Source organism: Pan troglodytes, chromosome X (assembly GCF_028858775.2).
Source record: "Pan troglodytes isolate AG18354 chromosome X, NHGRI_mPanTro3-v2.0_pri, whole genome shotgun sequence".
NCBI classification, from domain to species: domain Eukaryota; kingdom Metazoa; phylum Chordata; class Mammalia; order Primates; family Hominidae; genus Pan; species Pan troglodytes.
In genome coordinates this window covers 133,831,534-133,858,306 of record NC_072421.2, presented here as the reverse complement: position 1 = coordinate 133,858,306, position 26,773 = coordinate 133,831,534, and the positions used below count along the sequence as shown (strand labels likewise).

The 26,773-nt window shown below is 40.1% G+C and overlaps 1 protein-coding gene across 1 annotated transcript in view; it reads right to left on the bottom strand.

Moving 5' to 3' along the window:
• Nucleotides 1-2,263: 2,263 nt before the first annotated feature.
• Nucleotides 2,264-26,773, bottom strand: part of ADGRG4 (adhesion G protein-coupled receptor G4) — a 115,775-nt gene continuing 91,265 nt past the window's right edge. Inside the window, exons 18-26 of the mRNA XM_024353217.2 lie at nucleotides 25,651-25,696; nucleotides 23,740-23,843; nucleotides 21,136-21,257; nucleotides 19,024-19,292; nucleotides 15,820-15,898; nucleotides 13,170-13,450; nucleotides 6,783-6,884; nucleotides 4,827-4,994; nucleotides 2,264-2,699 (exon numbers count right to left, since the gene is read on the bottom strand). Coding sequence (XP_024208985.2) covers nucleotides 2,662-2,699; nucleotides 4,827-4,994; nucleotides 6,783-6,884; nucleotides 13,170-13,450; nucleotides 15,820-15,898; nucleotides 19,024-19,292; nucleotides 21,136-21,257; nucleotides 23,740-23,843; nucleotides 25,651-25,696 — 1,209 coding nt within the window. The 3' untranslated portion in view covers nucleotides 2,264-2,661. The remainder of the gene's footprint in view (nucleotides 2,700-4,826; nucleotides 4,995-6,782; nucleotides 6,885-13,169; nucleotides 13,451-15,819; nucleotides 15,899-19,023; nucleotides 19,293-21,135; nucleotides 21,258-23,739; nucleotides 23,844-25,650; nucleotides 25,697-26,773) is intronic.

Genomic DNA, 26,773 nt, shown 5'->3' with positions numbered 1-26,773 from the left:
ATTGGCTCCACCTGGAATACCCTACTCTCAGCCTGACTAAATCCTCTGTGACTTCCTACCTGTAAAGCACTTTCTTCTATCGTATCCTTGCTCTAATCATTCACTATTCCAGTGTATGCATCTGGTCTCCCCAAGTATACAGTAAACTGCTGGAGGTAGTGGCCTAAGTATGATGTGTCTATATCTTTCCCTCCATGTCAGGACTCTGTGAATACTTGGGAGTTGATTGTTGATTGAAAGCAGTCCAAAGTTTCTAGGGTCTTTTTTCCATAATTACTTGGGTCCACCTTCACACAAGTATCAGTCATTTTGTGCGCCCAGGAAAAGCAAGCCAAAGGATGCCAGTAAGATATTTAATCAGTGTTTTCCCTGCAATTTCAAACTGCCTTTGAAATTGCAGAAAGCCTGTGTTTTCCTGATTAGCAAGGGGTGTCATGATAGGAATCATGAACTTTTCTATCAAATAACGTTTCTGTTCTCGACAGTCTGTCAGGTCATTAGAGATAGGCTGTACATTTATCACTCCAGCAGCAGCAGAACAATCAAGGTTTTATTACTTGTTGAAAATAAATACAATCATGGGCATTTTAACAGCCAAAATGATCCCCCAAATCAAATCACTTGCAAAATGCATTTATTTGTAAAAGTGCTAATTGCAACCAAGTCTTGTCCTTAAATCTATTTTTGAGTGAAAGTGACTTAATATTTCGGTTCAAAGACATGTAACATTCAAGACACTTTGATCATTATTCATGTTAGTCCCTTCACACACACGGACACATACACACACACACACACACACTCTCACTCACTCACCTTTCCCTACCAAAAAAGTACACATGGAGCCACATGGGGAACAATGGATTTGACTCTGATGGCAGATATTTGGGGGCCTAAGGGCCAACCTAATTTTTATATTATGTGAGGTGTTAGGGGTAATAATGGAGACCTAGGAGTTTTATACCAGTGACTGGCACCAGTGCTGTAGTCTGTTTGGTAGTCAGCATTAAATTTTGCTTAGAAGATCAATGTGATACCTTTAATGGGGTAGACATGGTAGGTTGGGGCCATGAGGGGATGAGTGGTAAGCTGATTGGGGTTTGAAAGAGAAAGGAGTGAAGATATACTGTGTTACACTGTGCTAGAACATTTTCAGACCTCATCTTATTTCAGTTTCACTTCAGTTTTAGGATGCATGCATGATCATTATTACATCACGAGGTCGCACATCTAGAAAGTGACAGAGCTGGGATTTGAACCCAATTCTGCTGTCTCCACAGCCCACTGCATCATATATATTCACAAGGGTCCTGGGGAACTTGATTTTTGGTATTGAAATGTAGGTGTTTATCTTTCTCACTGGAAGGGTCTAGTTATCCTTATTTATTTATGTATTCATTTATTTATTGCTCCAAGCAGTAATATATTCTCTCAATACAAGATTCAAAAGATACAAAGAGGTATAGGGTGAAAAGTAAATGTCTCTTCCTCCTCTGCCCCCAGACACCCTGTTACCCTTCCTGAAGGCAACCACTGATACCAGTTGCTTGTGTATCCTTCCAGAATGTTCCTCCTTTACTTATTTCTATCCAAGGACAAATGTGAGCAGCACACCTGACTGGGAAGCCACAGAAGGCAAAGCTGGCAAAATTCGTCTTCATTGATCACTCTGTTGCCTTTGGGTGGCCCTTTTTGCACTCCATCCCTCTACTGTTCTGCTCACCCCAACCTGGCCTTTCCTTCCTAGAGAGAACCACCAGCTTTGAACAGTTTCTGTTCTGTTTTATTCCTCAGGACCCTGCTTGCTATTCCTTGAAGGGCTGTATTGGCTGAAAAATTCATCCTTACTAAGGAATTTATGGGTGTCTGTGGATTGATGACCCACCCTTTCCACAAAACATGTTTACATTTTAATAAGAGCTTCAATCAAAAGTGTGAGTTGAATAATGGGGATCTCAGGTGCTTTGTCATGACAGGCCAACAGGGCAGAGTATTTTTCCAAAATGTATGACCTTGTGGCTCTTCCTATCTACTTCCTCTGTGGGTTTCAGGCCAACTGGGCACCCTGAAACTTTGACCACCTGAAATTGTTTGGCTCCCATGGCAGGGAAGTAAGGATCCTGGTCTTGATTTTTATTTTTTTAAGGATGTGTACACTTAAAGCTTTTAAAACAAAATTTCCAATGCTGTAGAAATTTCTCCTCTAATATATCATAACAATAACCTGAAATCTTATCCAAAAAAGAAATAAGTATAACGACAAATAGGAGAATTATTCTGACTTTAATATTTATCAAATGTTATTCTTCCCCTTACAAAATAATAATTAAAATAGAAGGTTGGAGCAGATTGTTTCACAAATTCAACCTTTTCCCCAATCAGGGGTTGGGAGGAGGCAAGTATCTCTACTGGGATTTATTGAAAAATTCTGTTTGTGAATGGAATTCATTTTGGGATTTTTGTTTTGCTTTTTATTTTTGTTTTTTTAAATTTCCATAGGTTTTGGTGGAACAGGTAGTATTTGGTTACATGAGTACATTATTTAGTGGTGATTTGTGAGATTTTGGTGCACCCATCACCCGAGCAAGTATACACTTGGAATTCATTTTTATTTCCACAGGTATTATATTCTTTTTACATAATTAGGCACAACTTCACAACTCAAGGAGAGGAACAGTAAGGATCTTTGTCAAAGTCATCTGCAGTAAAGAAAAAAAGAAAATTTTCAGCTGCGGCATCAGGGACTTTGCACATAGTAGAAGCATAAGAAAATTTTATCAAATGAAGGAAAAAATAAAGCAATTAGAAGAGAAGGGGAGGATATGGTGCTTTCTTTGGACTGTTTTATATAAAATCTGGGGTGAATTAATTCATCCTGACAGCACTGTTTGGACAACCAGTGCATATGTTCTTCCTACATTGTGAATAAGAGGCAGCATTATTGACCTTAACCTTAACCTAGGAGAGGATATTTATGTACAAACCTCGGAGGCCTTCAAGAGAAGATGACATAAAATGTGAACATACACATTTATACCCCTTACATATTTGATATTCTTGCACTGAAAGTTTGGCTATTTCTCAAGCTTGAGAATGCCTGGTGGTACAGAGGGCATGATTTTTCACTCTCTGCTAATAGAATCAAGCTTCTGGCTGTCACTAGTACAATGGAAGGACCCAGATTTCAGTTTTAGAACCTGTGGCAGGTCTACCTGCCCCACTGGCTCAGTTCCTCTCAACTGATGAGCACTTTAATGTTGGTTTTCCAGGTCGATTGCTTGGTAAGACAACATCAATATCCTGGATATGGTATTTGCTACTGATCCTCTGAAGCAAAATATGTACACATTGGGCTGTATATTTGCTAATTAAATAGTCCCCAGGGACATCAAGAAATCCAATGCTAAATAACCCTCTTGAAAAATGTTATTTTCCAACCAGCCCCAACTATTATCTACTAAGGAGCTCCCACAACCCATGCCTTGTCTATGTCATGGCACCCCAGTGACTTTATATGAGCACCAAGACATATCCACAGGTTACTTGGCCAGAGTTTGATAAATGCTTGTGGCCAGGGAAAGGTTTTTCTCGTGTGCATCACTAACTTTCCCACACAAAGATGGGAGACTGAGATGCTATACACTAGTCAACCAGCCCAAACTGGAAAATAGCGTTGCCCCATACACGGTCCTGAAACTGGCAGGCACTTAAGAGATTATCCATTCTAGTCCCCTCATATGAAAGGTAGAAAGAATGTAGCTCCAAGCAGAGAAGTGATGTGCTCAAGGTCACAGAGTGACTGACAGAGCTGGAACCTGAACCAAAGCCTTCCAACTCCAAGTTTGATGCTTTTTTAACCCACCATGCTGCTTCCAGATTGCCTTCAGCCCTTGGACATAGAACTGGTTTTTGGAGCCAACATAAAGAAAAATACTAGCGAATGAGGCAGTCCTACCTCCAGCACTGAGAAGGCAGGAGAATGACTACAGCCAGGCCACCAAAGTGTGTGTGAACTGGAGTATACTTTGGTCTTAAAGAAAGGCAACCAAAGACCACTGCACTATCATCTAACTAGAAGCACACAATGCAGAATCATCACAGTATCAACCTGAAGTTCTTAAGTTCTTGCTCACTTTGCCTTTCTCTTTACTTTAAGCCTGTAGGCCAATCCTTTTCCTACACTTTCTCTTTTTACATAATTAGGTACAACACCCCATTCCCAACTGAACATCTGTCTCAGCTTAGAAATATGGCTTCCTATGGAAGAAGCTCAGCATCTAAGAGTGATGTGTATCTCTGTTTTCTTGATAGGACTAGCCCTGAGAGCCAGAAGACCTGAATTCTGGCCCCAGTTCTGCTGGATGGCTGAGGGCTGAGTGACTGGCTCCAGTTCTACTGGATGGTAAAGATGGGCTCAGTGACTGTCAATAAGGCATTTTCCTTTTCTCTGATTGAGGTTCCTCAACTGTAAAATGAACGGATTGGACTAGACAATGTCTAAGGTTCCTTCTGGTTTTAATGGTCTGTGACAATTGTTTTTAATTACTCATAAATTTTCTAACCTCTCATCTCTTCTTTCCTCTATTAGTCTAATAACACATTCATACTTACTAAATTTACTAGGCACAGAAACACCTATACACACTTCTGTACACATTTCTATGCTTCTATACACACTTTCTCAGCCAAGAATGAGTCGAGGTATACACATGCACATGTGCATTTAGTTTTGAAGAGGAAGTATCATCCAAGACCCAGTATGTGGTCTCACATTAATTCAATATCTCTGGAATATAAATGTAGACAACACAGCCTTTTTTTCTTACCATTTGGAAAGCTTATTTCTGAAGGTGTGGCTTGTGCAGAGCCTAAAGATTTGAAAGTGGAGCTAGTTGCAGTTGACTTGAGAGATGGTGTCAACAGTTTGTGCTCAAAGATTTTCTTTAGTCCCTCCTGTTTATATCCAACCTTTATCTGACACCGGCTGCTCCCATCTGAAATGATACCAAGAAAAGTTAAAAATATAAAACTCATGAAATTCTATACTTAAAGTAGTGAATTGTATGGTATATAAATTACACTTCAATAACCTGGTTTAAAAATACAAAGCTTAGGCCAGGCGCAGTGGCTCACGCCTGTAATTCCAGCACTTTGGGAGGCCGAGGCGGGCGGATCACCTGAGGTCGGGAGTTCAAGACCAGCCTGACCAACATGGAGAAACCTGGTCTCTACTAAAAAATACAAAATTAGCCGGGCGGGGTGGCACATGCCTGTAATCCCAGCTACTCTGGAGGCTGAGGCAGGAGAATCACTTGAACCCGGGAGGCGGAAGTTGCGGTGAGCCGAGATCGCACCATTGCACTCCAGCCTGGGCAACAAGAGCGAGACTCTGTCTCAAAAAAAACAAAAAAACAAAAAAACAAAAAAACAAAGCTTGATGCACAGTGTTCATTCCAGGTACCTGAAGGAGTCAGCTTTTCTATGAAGTTGTAAGAAGTAGGTTTATACTGTAATGTGTGGTATAGGAAGAGACAATTCACATACCAAGGATGCCTGCTTTTCCTAGAGCACAAGGACCAGCAGGTTGCTGATAAGGCCAGCATAAAGTGGGGAATGGGGTTGTTTGTTTTTTTCTCGTAAATTTGTTTGAGTTCATTGTAGATTCTGGCTGGATTAAGAAAATGTGGCACATATACACCATGGAATAGTATGCAGCCATAAAAAATGATGAGTTCATGTCCTTTGTAGGGACATGGATGAAATTGGAAATCATCATTCTCAGTAAACTATCGCAAGAACAAAAAACCAAACACCTCATATTCTCACTCATAGGTGGGAATTGAACAATGAGATCACGTGGACACAGGAAGGGGAATATCACACTCTGGGGACTGTTGTGGGGTGCGGGGAGTGGGGAGGGATAGCATCGGGAGATATACCTAATGCTAGATGACGAGTTAGTGGGTGCAGCGCACCAGCATGGCACATGTATACATATGTAACTAACCTGCACAATGTGCACATGTACCCTAAAACTTAAAGTATAATAAAAATAAATAAATAAATAAATAAAATACTGGAAGAAAAAAAATAAAATAAAGTGGGGAATGGGGGGAATCTCAGTGCTACTTGTAGAATCTTAGAGTTCAAGTGCTGCCTTCACTAAAGAAAATGGATTAGGCTTTGTATTGAGACTGAGAGAAGCTGCCTGAATTGAATGGAAGATCCTTTTGATACATAGAACAGCAGTTTGCCTGCAGTGGAAACATTCTCAAGGGAAGCACCAGTGCTAAGAGGCAACATCTGAGTTCACTACATCCCCCAGTTCGTGGGCCATCAGTACACCTGTACAGCCCACTGGCCAGGCATCTTAGGAATGTTTATAAGTTCTCTCCATCTCCACCACCACTCCTTGCTTCCTACATCCACTCAACCCACTGTTGGCTACCAGCCAGAAGCCCCTGAGACCCAGTGCCTGGAACACAGTAGGCACGCATTCAGTGTTCTTTTAATTGAATTGAGACTGATGTGACAGTGAGGGTAAGCAATCCAGGGAATCTGGGCCAAAACAAAAGCATCCCTAGTTTAAAATATGACCCAAGTCACATTCTTCACTTGACTTCACTCATCTCAGCTCAAAAGCACAAATCATTTTTATGACATGGAAACAGCCTGTGTTTTGATGCTGATATGCTGTAAGTACTCAAGTTAGGAGACAAATTAATCTGATCAGTTTTGTAAAACATGTAATATTCAAAACTTCATACAAACTGACATCTTACCAGAAGAGTTATCCAATCGCAACCACCCACAGCAGAGGTGTATCTGCCACTGCTCCCGCACACTCTCCTTCATCACACAGTGAAACACAAAAATGAAGAATCCTAAGCCAGAAGAAGAAGGTCAGTCTTTTTTGGTTTCTTTCACCAGCTGTCACCAATGCCCTGACTCAGGCCTGCTTCTGTCATGAGAGATACTACCTTCAAGGAACCCCAGGGCCATTACTGGCTTTCTGATCTTGTCTTTGTAGACTCCCTCCCAAAGGCAAAAATGTCTATATCAAGACTTCATGTCAACCACTGTTTTGCCCCTGGACTGCTGTTCATCCTAGAGTGTGAGAGGTAAGGTAGCCCCTCTCTGAGATTGCTCTCAATGATCCCCACATCCTGGCATTGACATCCTTGTGTAGTTTACTTCCACATTGTACCAATAGAATATAGCAGAAGGGATGGCATGTCACTTCCAAGGTTAGGTTATAAAAGAGCGAGCCCTCTCTCATCACTCTGAAGGAAGCCAAGTATTTTGTCCTGAGGACATCCTGGCATCCCTGTGGAGAGGCCCACATGGTGAGGAACTGAGGCTTCCAGTCCACAACCATGTGGATGAGCCTTCCTGGAAGCACATTCCCCAGCCCCAGTCAAGTTTTCAGATCACTGCAGGCCCAGATGACAGCTTGACTACAACTTCATGACACTCCCTGAGTCAGAAACACCCAGCTAAGCTGCCCCTGAATTCCTGATCCTCAGACACTGTGTGAAATAATAAATTTTTGTTGTTTTAGGCTGGTAAAAATTGTTAATGTGTTATATAGCAATAAATAACGATTACACATGCTTTTTGGCATAATGACACCATGTGGAAACCATGGATTTGACCCCCAACTTCTAATGCCAGCCCTGATTTTGTCCTGCAAGGGGGAGGGAAGGGCTGAAAGTCTTTGCCAGCAGTGCTGGCCATTTCTCATTCCCACTCTCTAAAATATGTCCTTGGAAGATAAAAATATGACTTAAGATTATCTTGGCCAGGTGTGATGTCTCACGCCTGTAATCCCAGCATTTTGGGAGGCAGAGGCAGGTGGATCACTTGAAGCCAGTAGTTCAAGACCAACTTGGTCAACACAGAGAAACCCCGTCTCTATTAAAAATACAAAAATTAGCTGGGTGTGGTGGCACATGTCTGTAATCCCATCTACTTGGGAGGCTGAGAATCACTTGAACCCAGGAGGCAGAGGTTGCAGTGAGCCAGAATCAAGCCACTACACTCCAGCCTGGGTGATAGAGCAAGACTCTGTCTTAAAAAAAAAATTATCTTGATTGCAAATTCCCTGGAGGACCAATTAGATTTCCTGCAGTTGGGGGTAGGATTGGCAGAGATAACTCCTGTCAATAGCCTGACTTATATTTATGTTCCATTACAAAAAGTCTTTATCCACAAAATCTTTCCAGATGCCTCAAACTGAAACTCATTTTTCCCACTTCTGAACTCTCATAACATTTTGTTTCTTGTATTATTTGCTATATGTAGCCATACAATTATTCATCTATTTCCCATTTCTCCACCTAGCTGTTGAGTCTTTGAGGGCCGAGATATGTTTCCTTTTCATATTTATGTCATTTTGCCCTTTGTCTTTGATACAGTAAGTGCTGCCGCTCAATAAATGTATGTTGATTTGAACTCCAAGACACTTGATACACAAACTCGCACATCCATCTACAACATAGTGATAACTGCTTGAGCCTCAAAATATTTATTTTGATCCAAGTGCAGTTTGGAAACCTTTATTCTCTATACAGGTTCAGCTTGCCTCTAAATTGGCTGGTTGTCCTGAAGGTAAATGATTAGTATCAAAGAGGTCTTAACCCATTGTAAACTGAGCACCAGTCTATTGTAAATGTCCCAAAGCAAATTTCAGCTACAGCACTACTGGAAGTAAAGAATCTTGACTGAGGCGAGTGACAGTCTCCTGCCATATTCTGTCCTTGTTTGACCATACCTCCCACCAGCACCATGTTCAGTTTGGGAGGAGAGGAAGATGACAAACAGAAGTATTCAAGAATACGGTGAAGAAGGATAGTGAAAAAAAGCTGAAAGAGTTGGGATATTGTATCTAGATTAAAAAAAACTTGGAGTGGAAAACATAGGGTGAGAAGAGATGCTTACTTAGCCACAGATCTGAAAGGGCTGTCATGAAAAGGACAAACTAGGCTTGTATCTGTACAGTTGCCCGGTTAGAACCAGGAGCAATGGAAGAAAGTTTCAGAGCAACCATGTACTAATAAATCACAGCTAGTGTTTATTTAGCAATTAGTATATGACAGGCATTGTACTATTAGTCTCATTTTTATAGTTGAGGGAACTTGGAGTCCAAGAAGTCTAGTAAACTTGACCCAGGTCACAGGGCTAACATTGAGCTGGCAGCACCAGTTCTGAATGCAGGCAGTCTGACTATAGAACACAAGGGCTTAACTACTGTACTATACTAGCCTCAGGTAAGGAAAACTGGTACCACATCAGAGCTGATAAGAAGTTAAATGCTTTGCTTTACAGAATGGTGAGCTCTTAGTCCCTAGAAAGTTTCAGGCAGAGGCAAGTGACTTCCTGTCACTCGATGGGAAGTTTGATTGGGAAGATCTTGGCTCCCTAGCCCCAGCCCTGAGACTCGGATTCCAGGTGGGAGGCAGCAATCTGGAGGCTAAACGGAATGGCATGTCTCACTAACTCTCCCAAGGGTTTTATCTCCATGTGTAACCAAACAACTGCGGGGATGAATTCAGCAGTGTTCACTGTTTTTCTGAGCAGCAGCCACCTGGAAGGCGGTGCAGCAACCCGAGGAGAGCAAACCACAGTCTCAGAGCAGGCAAAACTCCTCCAACTTCAGCATGTACAAGGGGTGACAGTGACATCAAGCACCTATTACTACTCTGATTTCTTGCATGGAGTTTAGTTTTCCGACTTAAAAGGTTATTCTGTGAATTCCAATGAGCTGCCTGCCAACTCTCCCCCTCTGCCTGACAGCTTTCCTTTTCCTTTCCCATAACAGATTGATCTGCTTACTCACTAGGAAAACACAGGCAAGAGGGAAGATGTCAGGTTTTTGTCACCTGCATTTTTATTTGTGCATTCCTCCTTCACAAATAGCTCATCATGAGCATAATTTTTTCCCACTTGACCACAGGTCACCCCCATCCCCTTCAGCCAGCATTGCAAGCTTGTCATTTGTCTTTTAAACGACTACTTTGTTCACTTGTTCCACCGTTTGTTTTGGAGGTTATTTGGGTTGTGTGTGTGTGTGTGTGTGTGTGTGTGTGTGTCTTGAATTTGAAACTCTGAGCTCTGAAAACTCCCTTGCTACAAGATGGCACATGCTATCTTGCAGTCATTTTAGGCAGGACTGGCAAGACTTTGTGCTTGATGGACATAAGGCATATCTGACAGACAGAGACAGCTTGGCTCTTTTGGTGCTGGATCTATGGGACTTTGATTTTAGTTTTCAAGAAATACATAATTAGAACACTTATATACTGTTGGTGGGAATGTAAATTAGTTCTGCCACTGTGGAAAGCAGTTTGAAGATTTCTCAAAGAAATTAAAACAGAGCTACTATTTGACTCAGCAATCCCATTATTGGGTATATATCCAGAAGAAAACAGATCACTCTGCCAAAAAGACACATGTACCCTTATGTTCATTGCAACAATATTCACAATAGCAAAGACATGGAATCAAACTAGGTGCCCATTAAAGGTGGATTGGATAAAGAAACTGTCTACATAGCCACCATGGAATACTACACAGCTATAAAAAAAGAATGAGATCATGTCATTTGCAGCAGCATGGATGCAGCTAGGAGCTATTACGCTAAGTGAATTAATGAAGGAACAGAAAACCAAGTACTGCATGTTCTCACTTAAAAGTGAAAGCTAAACATGGGGTACACATGGACATAAAGATGGCAACAGTAGACAACTGGGGACTATTAGGGGGAGAAGAGGGAAAAAGTAAGGGTTAAAAAGCTAACTATTGGGTACTATGCTTACTACCTAGATGATGGGATCATTCATACCCCAAGCCTCAACATGACATGATATACCCAGCTAACAAACCTGCACATCTACCCCCTGAATCTGAAATAAATGTTGAAAAGAAAAGAAATATTCTATTAAATTCTGCTTCTATCCATGCAGGCTCCTTCCTTAGATGCTACTTTCCACCATAAGAGTGGTTTTGAAAACACCCCTGCCCCTCCTTTATAAGCTCGAAATTGCCTAGCTTTCTTGATCTTTTGCCAGCTTTCCTTTAACCCCTCTTTCCACAGAGTGAGTACATTTCTCCTCAGAATCACTGAGCCAAAGAGAAGCCTGGAGTTACCACTGTGGATGAAGTCTTCACAGGCACCTGGGTTCTAAACCGTTTCCGTGGACATTCTACACCATGACTGGTTAGTTCTTGAGGTTAGAGCATCGGGTTAGAATACTGTAGTGTGGGCCAGACAGTTCTATCCAGAGAAAAAGTGTAGAACCATCACCAGGGCCTCAGTCCTACACTAGAATACAACCTTCAGTTCTACACTAGAATTCAACCAAGTGCCAGTAGCCTCAAAGGGAACCAAGCGAGGGTGGTATTGAGAGTTTCTAAAAATTCCATTCCTACTACCAGAGGCAATAAAAATGGCATGTGAAGGAAGAACAACATATTTTGTGACTTCTTACATTCCAATTAGAACATGGATGTATATGGTTGGCAGGATCTGGTGGGACAAAAAGTTTCCATTGATCCACCTCATTGCTCTAAAATAAGATAGTTTCTTGAGTCCTAAAACATAAATGCAAAAACCATGCCTTCTGCTACATTGCTTCCCACCCCCACAACTCCGCAGCACTTTGCAAGTGCCTGTCATATAATAACTGCATGTCAATTTATTTTTCTCAAGGTTCCTCAAGGATTAGCAATGACCACAATAAAAGGTTCAGAGGTTTTTAAGACACTACATTAAAACAAGTTTTTAAAGGTTTTTTTTTTTTATAATAGAGCTTTTACCATGCTAATGTATACAGTGCTATTCCAAGAAAGGGGGAATGTAATTTGCCACATTTCCCAAAGTTATTTGACCATAGAACTTTTTCCTTGTGGGAGCATCCCATGGTACCATCAGTGGGCTTCAGTATGGAAAATAAGGGTTTATTGAATGAAAAAAAATAGTGGAGAGCACGAAGGGAGACTCTAACTCAATGAAATGCCAACTTGACTCTCAGCCTGTCCCAGTAGCCCAAATGGACTGGACGACACTTGAGGATAAAAGTATGGGGTAGAATTAGAGACTCACACAAAATCATTTTGCATGCCTCTTCCCCCCAATATTTTTAATAGGCAAAATCAAGTTAAGATGAACGTCAGCAATTATTCAGAGCTATATGAACCAGATCTCTAGCTTTTTTTTTTTTTTTTTTTGACAGAGTCTCTCTCTGTTGCCCAGGCTGGAGTGCAGTGGCACGATCATAGCTCACTGCAACCTCTGCCTCCCAGAGTTTGAGCAATTCTCCTGCCTCAGCCTCCCAAGTAGCTGGGACTACAGGCACACACCACCATGCCCAGCTAATTTTTATATTTTTTAGTAGAGACGGGGTTTCACCATGTTGGCCAGGCTGGTTTCAAACTCCTGACCTCAAGTGATCCGCCTGCCTCGGCCTCCAAAAGTGCTGGGATTCCAGGCACGAGCCATCACACCCAGCCCCTAGCTTTTACTTCTCATGCCATCTTTTGTCTACCGTTTCATCACTTCATTGATTATTTGTTCATTTCATCGGAATAAAGGAAAATAATTAAAAGAGCTCTAGGGCCTTTAGCTTAGGATCATCTAATTCAACCAATTATTGTAACTTTTTAAAGGTTGTTTTACAGCAAACTCAAGGCTACAACCTTGGCCTTTCCCACAGCCCTTTGATTTTAACCTTCATTCCTGTATGATTCTATGATAGTCTAGCCTGGCTCTTTCCCAAAATATTAGGATATCAGATGCAGATAGAGCCTATGGGGTCAAAACTTTAATGTTTTTACTTTCCAGTTAATTGCTATGTTTAGCTGGATTGTGTACCTCAAAAAGTCAACGTGAGTGTGAATCTGTACATTTTCTAGCACAATGTGTTGATACAATGAACACTATAAGAAGTATTGCCAATCAGTGTTTGATATAGACATTTCCAATTACCTAAAGTTGGGTTACCTATCTGGGCTTCTCCCTATACCACTGAGCAAGAGAGAGTGGGCTGTGGGTGCATTTAATGAAGACTAACATCTAGTTAATGTTTCCAACAGGTGATTATTTTCCAAAGCAACAAAAGCTTTGCTGGATGTGTAGCTGGCCACGGAAAAGGCAAAAAAGCAGCAGTTACCTTGCAAAGTGTTAAAAATGGCAAACAAATACAAGAAAAAGTTCCTCATGGGTCCCCAAGCAAAAAATGCAAACCCCCAGGTGAGGCCAAGTAAGAATGTCAGGCTCATTGTGCCTTTGAGGTCATGCAGGATCATCTTCCGCCGAGTCTTCTGGATTTGGGATTTCACAGAATTCAGTTGAACAAGAACAGTGCAGAACATGGAGAGATTCATGAGAAATATGAGGCAAAAATAAGCCACCACTGAGATGTAAAAGATAGAATCATCTTTAATCCAACAACTGTAAGAAACAAAGAAGACTATCATGAGATAGGGAAACATAAAGTCCTATTTCTCAGAGACTGAAGATCATCTAGTCAATTTTATTTCACCCTAAGGGCATCTGCCCTAGAGAAATGAACTGGACAGAGTTCACTCATACCAACTGGAGGCAGAGCTGGGACAAAAACCTCAATCTCCTGAGCCCCAGTTCAGGGTTCTTTCCAACACTAAGTCAGAAATCCTAGAGGATGTTTCTGCCCTACATATGCAGAAACCTGTCAGTCCAATTCCCTAGGAAATGGTTCTCTTCGTTAACAGCAGAAAAACGAATGATACATTTTCCCCCAAAGTGGCTCTCTGTCGCCGTGCTCCCCACACCGCCCCCGCACGCCCTGCCCCCCCGCCACCACCTTACACCTAAGCTCTTATTTGCAGGATTAATTCTACTTTACATGATAAATATCACAGTGAAAGGATGTGAGCAATGAATGGATTTTCTGAAAGCTACATCAAACAATGGTGAAATTATGAAAGTTAATGAAAATGCTACAAAAAGAGAACTCTAGGTGTACTGCTTTAAAATATGATGTATTTGGATGACAAAGGCAACACTGGTTACTGGATTGATTAACAACTCTACGGTTTTTATTAAAGAAAAAATATGCAGTGATTCATATGAACAGATAGTCCATTTAATAACATTTGCAATTACTGGAGGCATTTTCCCTGATTTTTGAACACAGAGAAGCTTGACTAATTTAACTGTGTGTCAACTTAGCTGAGCTCTCTTTTCTAAAACCAGGAAAATCTCTTTTGGTCATGTTGTTTATGTTGGCGTGGATACTTACACATATGTGTGAGTTTGTGTGTGTGTGTGTTGCAAACATGTTAAAAAAACATTTAATTTTCCTAATAGATTCTGACACCTAGAGTTCCCTGAATGTCATCAGCATCCTTAAAAGTCGCCACAGAAAACTGTTAAAATGAGATAGTGTTATATGTTTGGGTAGAGAATCACCTCCAAGATATATTGTTAAGTGGAAAGACCAAGGTGCTAAATGGTGTATATCTACCATTTGGGTAACAAAGTGTGCAAGAGAATATCCATACAAATTTGATCGTTGGTAATAAATTGGTAATAAGAGTTACCTCAGGAGGGAAACTGGGTAGCTAGGGGTTGGAAGCGGGGCTTACTTTTCATCCTCTACCCTGTTGTACGTTTGGATTTTGTTCCATGTGCATGAATTACTTCTTCAAAATATAATTTGAAAAAAATCTATTAGAGCAGTCGGCCTCTTACTAACCAAGTCACATCTGAAAAATCTCTTTTGGGAAAAAGTGGAGTTGATTTTGTTCTGGTTTTGCTTTTGCTCTTGCTTTTGATGGTTCAAGAAGGGTCACCATTAGGTAGACACTGGGGACTTTTTAAGTCACAAAACGGGCAAAGGGGGAGGATGGAGGGGGAGATGAGAAGGAAGGGAAGAGAAAATGGAAGAGAAAGAAAACATAACAAGGAATTTTAATTAGAAAGCATCTGCTGCAAAGGGCAAAATAATTTTGACCCCATGGAAACTGTCATCTCAGTATGAAAGATGGGGGAGTCTTAGAGCAGGACCTTCTACATTTAATTCCAGTCCAGTGGGAGAGGAAATCTATAGTGGAAGAGAACTTGAGAGGCAATGATAAAAAGAATGGAACAATCACAAGTGTAAAATGAGATTGTGCAGCCTAAAGGACCACAGGGCAACTATCTACACGCCTGTAAAAGAAGGTTCTGGGGAGGTGGGGTGAAGTGAATTGCTACTCTCGCGTGATTGTGGTTGAGAGAACTAAAGAGATGAACTTATACATCAAATGGGAGAAAAGGAAAAAAATGAAAAGAAACAAGAGGACAATAAAGCCGAGGCCATTTACAAAGGAAAGCTGTTCAGCGTTCTTCAGGGAAGACCTTTGTTGTTGAAAGGTAAAAAATGTTTTCCAAATCATCTCAGAATTTCCTTGTAGGGGCCACTAACTCTTTGCAATGACCTGATGTGTGAGCTTTGTAATCATAATACCTGCCAGTTACACAGCATAGAACAGGCAATATGCTGAGCACATTTCATACATGATATCATTTTAATTTGCACAGGACATTAAGAGAAAACATTATTATCCCCATTTTCCAGAAGAGGAAATTGAACTGAAAGGTAAGGTAACTTGCCCAAGGTCATAGAGGACCCGGGCAACTAACCATCACATAAATGTGGCCTATGTTTAGGGCAAAAGGACTTAGGTTGATTTCTTCCTGAAGCCAAGGGTCAAGACCAATCCCAGGCCAAGAACACTTTACTATACCCTGCTGGGCCAGAGCCCCACCACCAGAGAAACAGAGATGCTGGTACTTACAACGGAGTTGTTGGGCTCAGAGTTCCATACAGATCTTTTTTCACACTGACTGTGATTGCCACCATGATAGCCGGGATTCCTGCAGTGGGAAAGCAAGTCAAAGGCATTTCATCAGGTAGCAGGGAGGCAACCTAATCAATGACTGTGGGTGATGATACATTAAGACACTGTTTAAATAAGCCACAGATGTGCGGGCATCAAAATACTATTGTTTGCAAAATGTTTGTGAATTCTTCCAAGTTAAACATTTCAAGGAGTTCTCCAATCTGCTAAACTAGACAGCATGCCAATGGCTCCAATACAACGCCCACTAGTTATTAAAAATAGCTCAAGTGCCAGAAAATCAACTTGGCAAAAGAAGTATCTAGTTGAGTGGAATGCAAGTTCGCATCAAGCATTTCTTCTTAGATAATAAGCCCCTAATTTTTACTCCCTTTCACATCGCCCCTTCGTTCCCAATAGCTTTTTGTCTAGGTCACCTTGGGAGAAGGGCACAGGCAATCAGCTGCAGCCTTCAGTGCTTTTTTGACAGGGAAACTGTTTCCACACTCGTTACTAGTTTGACATTTTGACTAGATCGACCGGTTAACAACCACTCAATTCAGTCAGACTATAATAAAGCAATCAGTTCAGTCAAAATGGTCAAACGTGAGGAGAGTGTAGACACAGGGTTTAAAAATCCAATTTCTTGTACATTTGCAAAAAAAAAATGATTTCTTTATCTCTCAATTGTATTTCTCCTAGACTAAGCGCATGCACCTACATACATTTTAGGGGTTTTGTTACATGCTTTCCAAAGCTGTTCCAAAGCCCAGAATGCCAAGTATCTTGAAAAATCCTCCACTGTCCCATTCTGTGATAAACAGGATGGTCACTTCAAATCTGTATAGCCCACCCCAAGCACAGCACCTAGCATGCTGCAGATGTTTTTTAAAATAGAAGGCTGGAAGGGAGAGACAGGGGAAGGCCTCATATTTAGGATGGAAGTTGTGCGGCAGTCTTCAAGCTGTGTTTACATATTGAAAATAAAAAAAAAGATCCCTTCTGTTGTTATTTTAAAAATATAAACAAATCTACTGTCTTGGACAGGGATTCATTAAGTTGGTGCAAAAGTAATTGTGGTTTTTGTCATTAAAAGTAATAGACCTTTCCAACAGGTTGCTTTGGCATTCATAAGGCAGAGCATCAAACATAAACAGATATTAATATCTATTTTCCTTACAGTTGATTGCTTTTGTCTAATATTGAAATGCTCCAAAACTCCCTGTAGTGGGACAGCTCAGCTGTGGCTCCCTGGTGACCATGCATGTATCCACATAGACCACACAGGTAAAGGCTTATCTGAATTTGGGCAGTGTGCAGGCCTCCACAAATTTGAGAAGGTGGGAGGCCTGTGAGGAGGTGCTCCGGGGCCATCTCCTACTCACCTCCCTATCTCCTCCAGGAGGCTGTCAGGAGACAGCTTCTCATCATCTCCCAGGGTTCTGCAGAGGTGTGGGCCTTTGTACCCTGCCCCCTTAGAATAGGGCTGCAGAATAGGAAACAGTATCACTTCCATTCAAAACTAGCTCCTCAGCCACTGGGAATCCCACAACTCACGTGGCAGTCATCCATTCCCTTTGTTTTGGGGTCGTTCTTTTTAGTGTGGGGGACAAGAATGTGAAAGATGGCACTTTTAGGTACTCTTCCTTTCACAGTTTATGTAAGTAATAAACTGAACGTAAGAGTGGCTTATTGTATCTTTCTTTACTGATTGAGCCAGTCAGACTTCTCAGCTTCTGTGTGTAACTAAAGTTTTCCTGCTTCCAAGTACCAAGCTTTAGCCTTTCCTGCCTCTCCTTGTAACCCAAGAAATGTGTATGAAATTAGAAGATCAAAGAGATAAGAAGTGAGTCCTGGAGGAAGGGTTTAAAAAAGAAGCTGGGAATGAGTGATGATGAGGGAGAAGGAAAGCCAGGATGAAGTGATATTTACAGCCCTTTCACAATTGGCCATGTGTGGGTTATCTGCTTTTTGGATTATTCATGAAGCCTCTTCCACATTTTTCAATCCTCTGATTGAATCAAGATGAGGGACACAAGGCACTAAGGGGAGTGTATCGATTGCTTTTGTCTCTGTGTTTCTGATGGATTCCGAAGTGTACTAAAACAAGCTTTTAGATTATGATCTGTTCAGTATTTGCCTGTCTCTGCTCCCCATATTAACATAGATAATAGCACTGACTGTGTATCCAGTGAAAGCATGTACTATGTTAATGAACTCATTAAAGGGATGAGTAGCTAATTAGGAGAGTATTGTCTTCACAAAGGCAGTGGAAGATAAAATCTGTGTTCCTATGTACCCAAGGTATGCTACTTAATACACATCTCCTACACATCTAACACATTTTCTGAACCCAAAATCTGCCTTGAATACACAAGGGAGAGAGAGGAAAGGAGCCGAGCTGACCATGTCAGTTAGAAATACAGGAAAGCAAGCCAATGAAATGACATTTGTATTCAGAAAGATCTATGCTGAGAACCATTCCTGGCTTCTTCCAAGGCCAGCAGTGATCATCACAGTCATGAGGTGTGATGAGAATCAGGTTCTGGCTGACCCAGCACTCTTTCACCCATTTCAAGTCTTTTCCTGTTCTTTAAACAATATGGCAAGACCATAGAGGTTAGAAGTCCAAACTATGGAGACAAACTTCCTGGCTCAAATCCCAGCTCTCTTGCCTACTAGCTGTGTGAGTTTTGGCCAATTACCTCATCTTTCTGTGTGCCTCAGTCTCCTCATCTATTAAATGGGAATAATGATGGAATCTATCCCGTGGAGATATTATGAGGATTAAATGCATATATAAAGCACTTAGAATAGCATCTGGCACATGTAAGTGCTACCTAAGTGTTAGCTGTTTTATCAGTATTTGTTGTGACTGTAACTTCTGTAAAGGAAGGGATAAAATCTGTTCACTACTGTAGAGCCAGCACTTAGCACAATACACAATAAGTGCTCAATAAATATTTGTGCACCAACTCCTCGCCATAAAGGTTAAAAATTGAATTTATAGAGCAATACAGGCAGAAAAAAAAGATGCATGCCCAAACACCAGCAAGGCGATCCTTAATTTTTTACCTATGATATTAACAGAATCTAACAGAGCTAGAATTAGAAAGACAGGCTTAAGACATAAATATCAAAAACAATGGCAGATATACTTACCCCAACCAACTAGACAAAATTTAAGGATATAATTTGGAATGTATATGTTGAAGACTTTGACTAGAGCCAAATACATGTGGACTGCCTCCAGGCCCATCCAAGTAAAAGAAACAAGCAGGAAGTAATGAAGTGCCACTGCAGCTGTGATACAAACTCCCACTTTCTGAAATGATGACAACCAAGAATTGATCAAAAATACCAGGTTTAGCATCAGTAGTGCTGTGCACAGGTTGATCAGAATTTTGGCAGGATAATCTTTTCGAAGTTTGCTAAAAGAGAAAGTACAATGTTGTTAGGTAAAGTCTGTTTTTTTTTTTAATTAAACATCGCCACATCTTATCTACATAATAAGTGAAAGAATAAAAGAATTACTCATCTTTGCTTATACTTTGAAGTCCCTCATTCTCTTTCCAGGTAAAGTCAAAGCATAATAAATATAGTGACCTTAACTAACAGAAATAATAATAGCCTCTCTCAACTACGCAGTTGAGAGAGGCTATTATTTTTCTTTTTATCTTTTAGAAAGAAGGAAGGAGTTTCCTGGGTATTATGAGTCTATCACCACTGCTTCAGCAGGCTGGAGCTACATATTACCAAATAGCAGGATGACTGTGGAAACCATTCCAAGTAGAGCTACTTGGATAGTTCTAAAGATCCCGACATATGGCCTCATGGAAATATGGTCTTAAGTTTTATTAAGTGATTGCAACTTTACTTTGCAGAAACTCACCCAGTATTTTTCAAAATAAAAAAAGTATTACCCCCTTTGATTATTTTACGCTGTTATTAAATATTTATTGATTTAAATTTTGCTGTTTTCATTTTGTGTGAATTTTTTTCTGAGATAAATATTAAAGTGCACAAGTGTTAACAATATAACTGGATGGATCTTTACATATGTATATACCTGTGGAACTTCGACACAGATCAAGAGGTAGAATAGTTTCAACATCCCAGAAGGCTCCTTCATGCTCCTCCCATTCAATATCACCCACCAGAGGTAACCAATACTCTCACTTCTATCCCCATAGATTTCATCTGTGTTTGGAACTTTTTGTAAATGGAACCACACAGTATGTTGTCTTATTTTTCTGGCTTCCTTTGCTCAATTCTATGTCTATGAGATTTAAATATTATGTTGCATTGCATAGAAGTAATTCATTTTTTACTGCTGTGTAGCATTCCATTTTACAAATATATCACAATTTATTCATCTAATCAACTGTTAATGTAAATTGGGGTTGTTTCTAATTTGAAGCTACTGTGACTGAAGCTGCTATAAATATTATTGTACATATCTTTCAGTGGACATATGTGCTCATTTGTCTTGAGTATATATCTAAGAGTGAAATTCCTGGCTCAACAGTGAGATGTATATTTATATTTAACAGGTATTGCCAAATAATTTTCCAAAGTGTCTGAACCATTTTACATTCCCACTAGCAAATGTATGAGTTCCAGTTGTTCCACATGCTTGTTGACACTTGCTATTGTCATTATTTTTAATTTTAGCCATTCTGGTGGGTGCAGAGAAGTACATAACTGTGGTTGTAATTAGGATTTCTCTGATGAGTAATGATGTAAAGAACTTTGTCATATGCTTATTGGCCATTTGGTAAAGGTTAGGCTTAGGCATGGATATTCTCTTTTGTGAGGTGCCTGTTCAAGTCTTTTGTCCATTTATAAACTTTATTGTCTTTTGCTTTTTGATTTGTGGAGTTATTTATACATTCTGCATACAAGTCTTTTATCTGATATATGCATTGTGAATATCTTCTCTCTATGTAAGGTTTGCCTTTCACTATCTGAATTGTGTCTTTTGATTAAAGAAGTTCTTAATAAAGTCTACTTTATCAAATTTTCTTTTAGGGTTGGTGCTCTTATATCCTATAGAGAAATCTTTTCCTATCCCAGCTCCCTTGTTTTACAAAAATCCAATTAAAGTATTTTTAGAGAAGCCTTGATGTTTTGTTTTTAACCTGTCCACTTCATAATCTAATGGATCTGACTTCTTCCTATTGTGATGTGTTCATGAAATTAACAAAGTTACAATGGTAATAGCATCCATCAAACCAAATTAAATGTGCTCAGAGCAAGGCTGTATCAACTTACTGAAAAGCTATGTATGTCACCACTGCAACTCCCAGGAAAATGGAGGAGATTCCACATCCGGTGTATGTTATAAGCGCTAATATCTGTTCATTCACTGTATCCACTGTAGACCTGGATAAATCCTAAGGAACACAATGTGTTGTGTTTTACACATACACCAGAGCAAGTTTATGGCAAAATGCTTCCAGTGTTCACTAACAGGAAGTTCCCAGGATGTATAACATTTCTGCCATAGCTCTTCTAAAACCAGATTATGTGAATGGATGTATGGTAAGACCAAATATTGTTTGCTGAGTATGCCTAGTCCAACTGACTGTGTACAGGGCATGGGGAGCCATCAATAGCATTGGAAGAACATTTGGTCCTTGGCTTCATCATCATTAACATGTTCTACATTTAAAATATAACCAAGCTGAGAGATGTGAATTTGGGATGCAAAGTGAATAATTATCTGAACTGAGCATCTCAAAACACTACACAGAACAGCAAAAAAAAAAAAAAAAAAAAAAAAGTCCTTTTCCTTAGACCTTAAATAGCCTTCACAAAATTAACAAACAAAATGGACCTTAGAGATCACAAAGTTCAGTGATTTATTAATTACCATTAAAGATCTGAAATGACATGTAAAATTATTTGAATATATGTGTGCACTGGTCTAAGAACAAAGTCCATAGCTTTCATCAGATGATTAGAGATTCATGACTCATAAAAGGTTAAGAAGCAGTGTTTACTTTGGTAGTTCTCAACCAGGAGTGATGTTACCCCTCTCCCAGGGACATTTGGCAGTATCTGGAGACATTTTTGGTTGTCACAACTGGGGAGAGTGCTACTGGCATCTAGTGGGGAAAGACCAAGGATGCTGCTAAACTTCTCACAATGCACAGAACAATCCCCCACGACAAAGAATTATTTGGGGCCGGGCGGGGTGGCTCACGCCTGTAATCTCAGCACCTTGGGAGGCTGAGGTGGACAGATCACGAGGTCAGGAGATTGAGACCATCCTGGCCAAAATGGTGAAACCCCGTCCCTACTTAAAAGATACAAAAGTTAGCTGGGTGTGGTCGTGGGCACCTGTAATCCCAGCTACTGGGGAGGCTGAGGCAGGAGTATCACTTGAAACCAGGAGGTAGAAGTTGCAGTGACCCGAGATTGCACCACTGCACTCCAGCCTGGTGACAGAGCAAGACTCCGTTAAGAAAAAAAAAAAAAAAAAAGACAGAACTATTTGGCCAGAATATCTATAGTGCCAAGATTGAGAAACCCTGGTGTATTCCAGTCATTCACATTTCAGAAGAAAATCTAAGATCCAAAAGAGGGAAACAACCTTACCAAGATCACATAGCTAGTTACAGACAGAGCTGGAACAAGAACCCTGGTCTCTCTCTTTTTTCTTTTTTTTTTTTTTTTTGGGACAGGGTCTCACTCTTTTGCCCAGGCTGGAGTGCAGTGGCCTGACCACGGCCTACTGCAGCCTCAACCTCCCTGGACTCAGGTGATTCTTCCCACCTCTGCCAGGGAGGCGGAGCTTGCAGTGAGCCAAGATAGAACCACTGCACTCCAGCCTGGGTGACAGAGCAAGACTCCATCTCAAAAAATATATATATATGTATACATATATATACATATATGTATACATATATATACATATATACATATATACATATATATACATATATGTATACATATATACATATATATACATATATATATACATATATATACACACATATAATAAAATAAATAAATATAAAACAGACCCACAGCCCTCAAAAAGCTAACCATTCTTTGTAGGAACAAGTAACATATGACACATTCAGATAACAGTATGTAATAAAGTTACCTAAGAAATCCAGGAAAGTATTCTGATGCGGGTAGAGAAAAAGGAATACATTTGAGAGTCATTTGGAAGAAAAACTCAGCAAATACTTATGATCCTTCTTAAATTTAAATATTTTAATGACCAGACCCTTTAATCCAGCAATTCTACTTCTGTCAACTTATCCTGCAAAAATACTTACACCAATGTTTGAAGATACATGAGTAAGAATGTTTATTACAGCAATATTTATAATGAGAAAAACAGCAACAGCTATAATGTCCACCAGTCAGGGATTAGTTAAATTTATTGTGTTAAACCCAAGCAATGGTATACTATAAAGGTATTTTAAAAATTGAAGTATAATAGATACATACACATTTGCCTGAAAGTTGTGCAATATATATTGTTAAATGAAAAAAGCAATTGGTAAAAACAGTATGAATAATTTGATACCATGTTTATAAAACAAAAATGTACATTCCTATATACACAGGAAAAGAACCTAAATGAATATACATGTTAGCCTGTTAAAGGTGGTGATCACTTGGGAGGGAGGTTAAAGGGACCTTTTCTGTACTGTTTGAAATTTGAGAAGCAAGCATTAATTTTATAAGGAGAATAAATAAATAAATATTTGTCTCAATCTGGTCTACTTTGGATGAACAAATTGGAAGGGGGATTTTTTTCCAAATGCATACCATTTTTTAATAACAGTTCACACATATATTACTGGTCTAATAAAAATTGTCAAACTTCCATCGAGGAGTGACTAAGAGACAACTCACCATTAAGACTCCAAAATGGGTGAGGTGGTCACACTGACAGATTGTGTAATTTACATTTGTTTCCTTTACTTTACAGCCTGACGAATTCCATCCACCCAGCCCATCTGTAGGAGACAGAAGGAAATTTCAAAGCAATTTTGTTTTTCTCAGAAATGTTTAACTTTTCATTATATTCACTATCCAAACGTGTGTTATAATTAATATTATTTGCTGAGATAGCAAGATTGGGGGTATAATTGAACACTGAAATTAAATTAAGTCTAATAGACTAAATTGACTTTTTGGGGACTTCGTAAATGGCACAACTTCTTCGGCTCTCCCTTTTCCTGTTCTTGTACCATACCTCTATAAATTAGGACAGACTCTAACCATGAACTTTTTTTTAAGTAGCCAATAAATAGGAAGCAAGCAGATCTAGAATATTTTTAAGGACATGGACGTATGGAATATAAGCTGGTACTTGAGCTTACTCAGAGGGACTGGAATAGACATCTGAACACCCAGCTGAACCCGCAATTCAAAGGGTCTCAAGTGCTTTCAATCAAAGTCAGATCATGGTCTGGAGCTCTGCAGGGCCAATTAGAGCCTCTGCTCTACTAGACATCTGGCTAGTTTCTTCTGAGCACACTCAGGTTTAGAACTAACACTCATACCTCCACAACCTGTAGATCTCAGGTACTAGATCAGATTTGAGACTAGAACTTCCCAAGTGGCACTAGACCAAAGGGGTTATCCCCGGGCAGGCAGCTAAGTTTGGTCAACATTTGTCCATCTGGGATAATGCCATAGATTCCAGAGGTTCTAGATCCACGGGGCAGAGGTGCAGGGGCAAAGGGTGACCTGGGAGTACCCCAGCAATTTGCGTTAATGAACATAGAGATCAACATATTGAGGTTGTAGGGGACAAAGCTCATCACTTTATAGAGTTTTATCCTGAGAGACTTGGAGGGGATCAGGAAAGGGCAGTGTTATTTTTGTTTGTCAGAAAGAAGTAGTATTCTTATACTCTAGGGAGCCGAATGGGAAGAGAATTTCCATTTTGTCCCAGAATTCCAAGGATAGTGAAAAAGGGAAAGGTTCCAGGCAGAGTTTCCACAGGCAGAAGGACTCCTCACTTAGCCACTCCTGGCGTTCTTAGGGAAATTTATTCTGTGTGGAAATTCTCTGAGATTTGGTGATAACCCTGGATATTTCCAGTGAAGATGGCAATCCTAAGAGCAACCCAGTCAGCAATGACCATTCCCAGTCTTCTACTGTCTGTCTCCAAAGACTCATGCTTATTCAAGCAAGTAGGGTCCTTAGAGACCAACCAAGAAGTTTCATCTCCTCAATGAAAAGATAAAAAGACTGGGGCTCAGAGGGGGTAAATTGTCTACCCAAGGTCACACAGTCAGTCTAAAAGAGGTGAGGAAAAAAAGGGAAGGAGATCATAGATCTTGCAAAACCCTGTGGGAGAGCACAGATAAAGAACCAGGTATTCCTTCCTCAACTTTCTTCAAACAGTTCAAGGCTACTCTGCGCTGGGCCTTCCAAATTTCTTTCTTCCAACTTTGCTTACCCTCGAGTTGTGTAATTTTTCTGATTTTCCAAATAATTATTTTTGGGGCCTAAGATACTTGTAATAAGCCCCTATAATCTTCAGGAAACTGCAGGTAAGGAGCAATTAGTTATTGGGCATGATTGGAGCACTGTAGCCCCAGCACCAATTGAGAGATCTTACCTATCAAAAAGGAAAGTTGTCTTAATTCCCATGCCCTAATTTGATATAAAAATCATATCCTGTATCTTGGTCATTCAGAATGCTCTGTAGGGTCTGATAAGACAGTAGTTTCAGCACAACCCCCTCCCATTTAACTGCCAAGTGGGAAAATGGTCTGGGGCAAAGTCAAAGTTGCTAACAAAAATACTTACTATTATTCTCAAAATCCCAAAAGGCACAGTGAACTTGACCATAATTCTGGGAAAAAAAGAAATCAGAGGTAAACATCTTGCCTTGTGATATTTACCATATAGTAACATATACACACAAGTGTTTTCTTCCCAATATTTTTTCCCATGGTAAACATGCACACACTGACATGCACACACACATACACATACACATTTGGGCCATTTGTGAATTGGCTTTTAGACTAACTCCGCCATCTAACTCTGGATTTACAAGTGAGAAAACAGCATGTCACTGGCTGGTGATCTGATATGTCCTTTAAAATATTTGGTAGTATTAAAAATTGCCATGCCCTTCTGGTACAAGGCTATGGATAGTCAATGCAGGGCTGATGTGTTCCTTCTGGAGCTTTGGAATTCGGGGCTCACCGCTGAGATCAAGCCTTATGGACAGAAATTTGATCTGCCCCATCATTAGGCCTACAGAACATTCCTAAGACTTCACCAGCTCCTGTAGTCTCCAGGAAACTGCAGGCAAGGAGCAATTAGTTACCGGGGATAATTGAAGTGCTGTAGCCCAGACCAAATTGAGAGATCTTACCTATCTAACACGTTTCATTTGGTATTTGTTTCTTTAAATTTCCTCTCCCTCTCTTCCTTCTCTTCTTCCCTTCTAGAATCAAGACCAGTGAAAAGTATGCTGAACTACATGGTCTTTTAGACTGGGAACTGAGAAATCTATTGAGACGTCACACTGGCCATACACTAACGTCAAATAACGGAATAGTCATTCATACTTGTACTTAGGCTAAAGTTGATTATTTAGTAATATATACCTTATGTTATGCCATATGACTATGCTTTTAGTTCTTTGGTGATAATTCATACACGTTTTAATGTTATTTATGGAAATTCAAGTAATACAAATATTCAATTATTTTGAGTGAAGTTGCTTGTCTCACTCAAAAATAAATGGAATCACATGTCATTTAGTGTGATGGGACATCCAAAAGATCCAGTCACTGCCCCACCAATCTGTCACAGTGCTAGAATGCCCATCATTCCCTATCACTTTAGGATAAGGCATTATTTCTGGAAGGTTCCAATTATAACACACATTTGCTACCTGAAATAGGACATTCCTCAT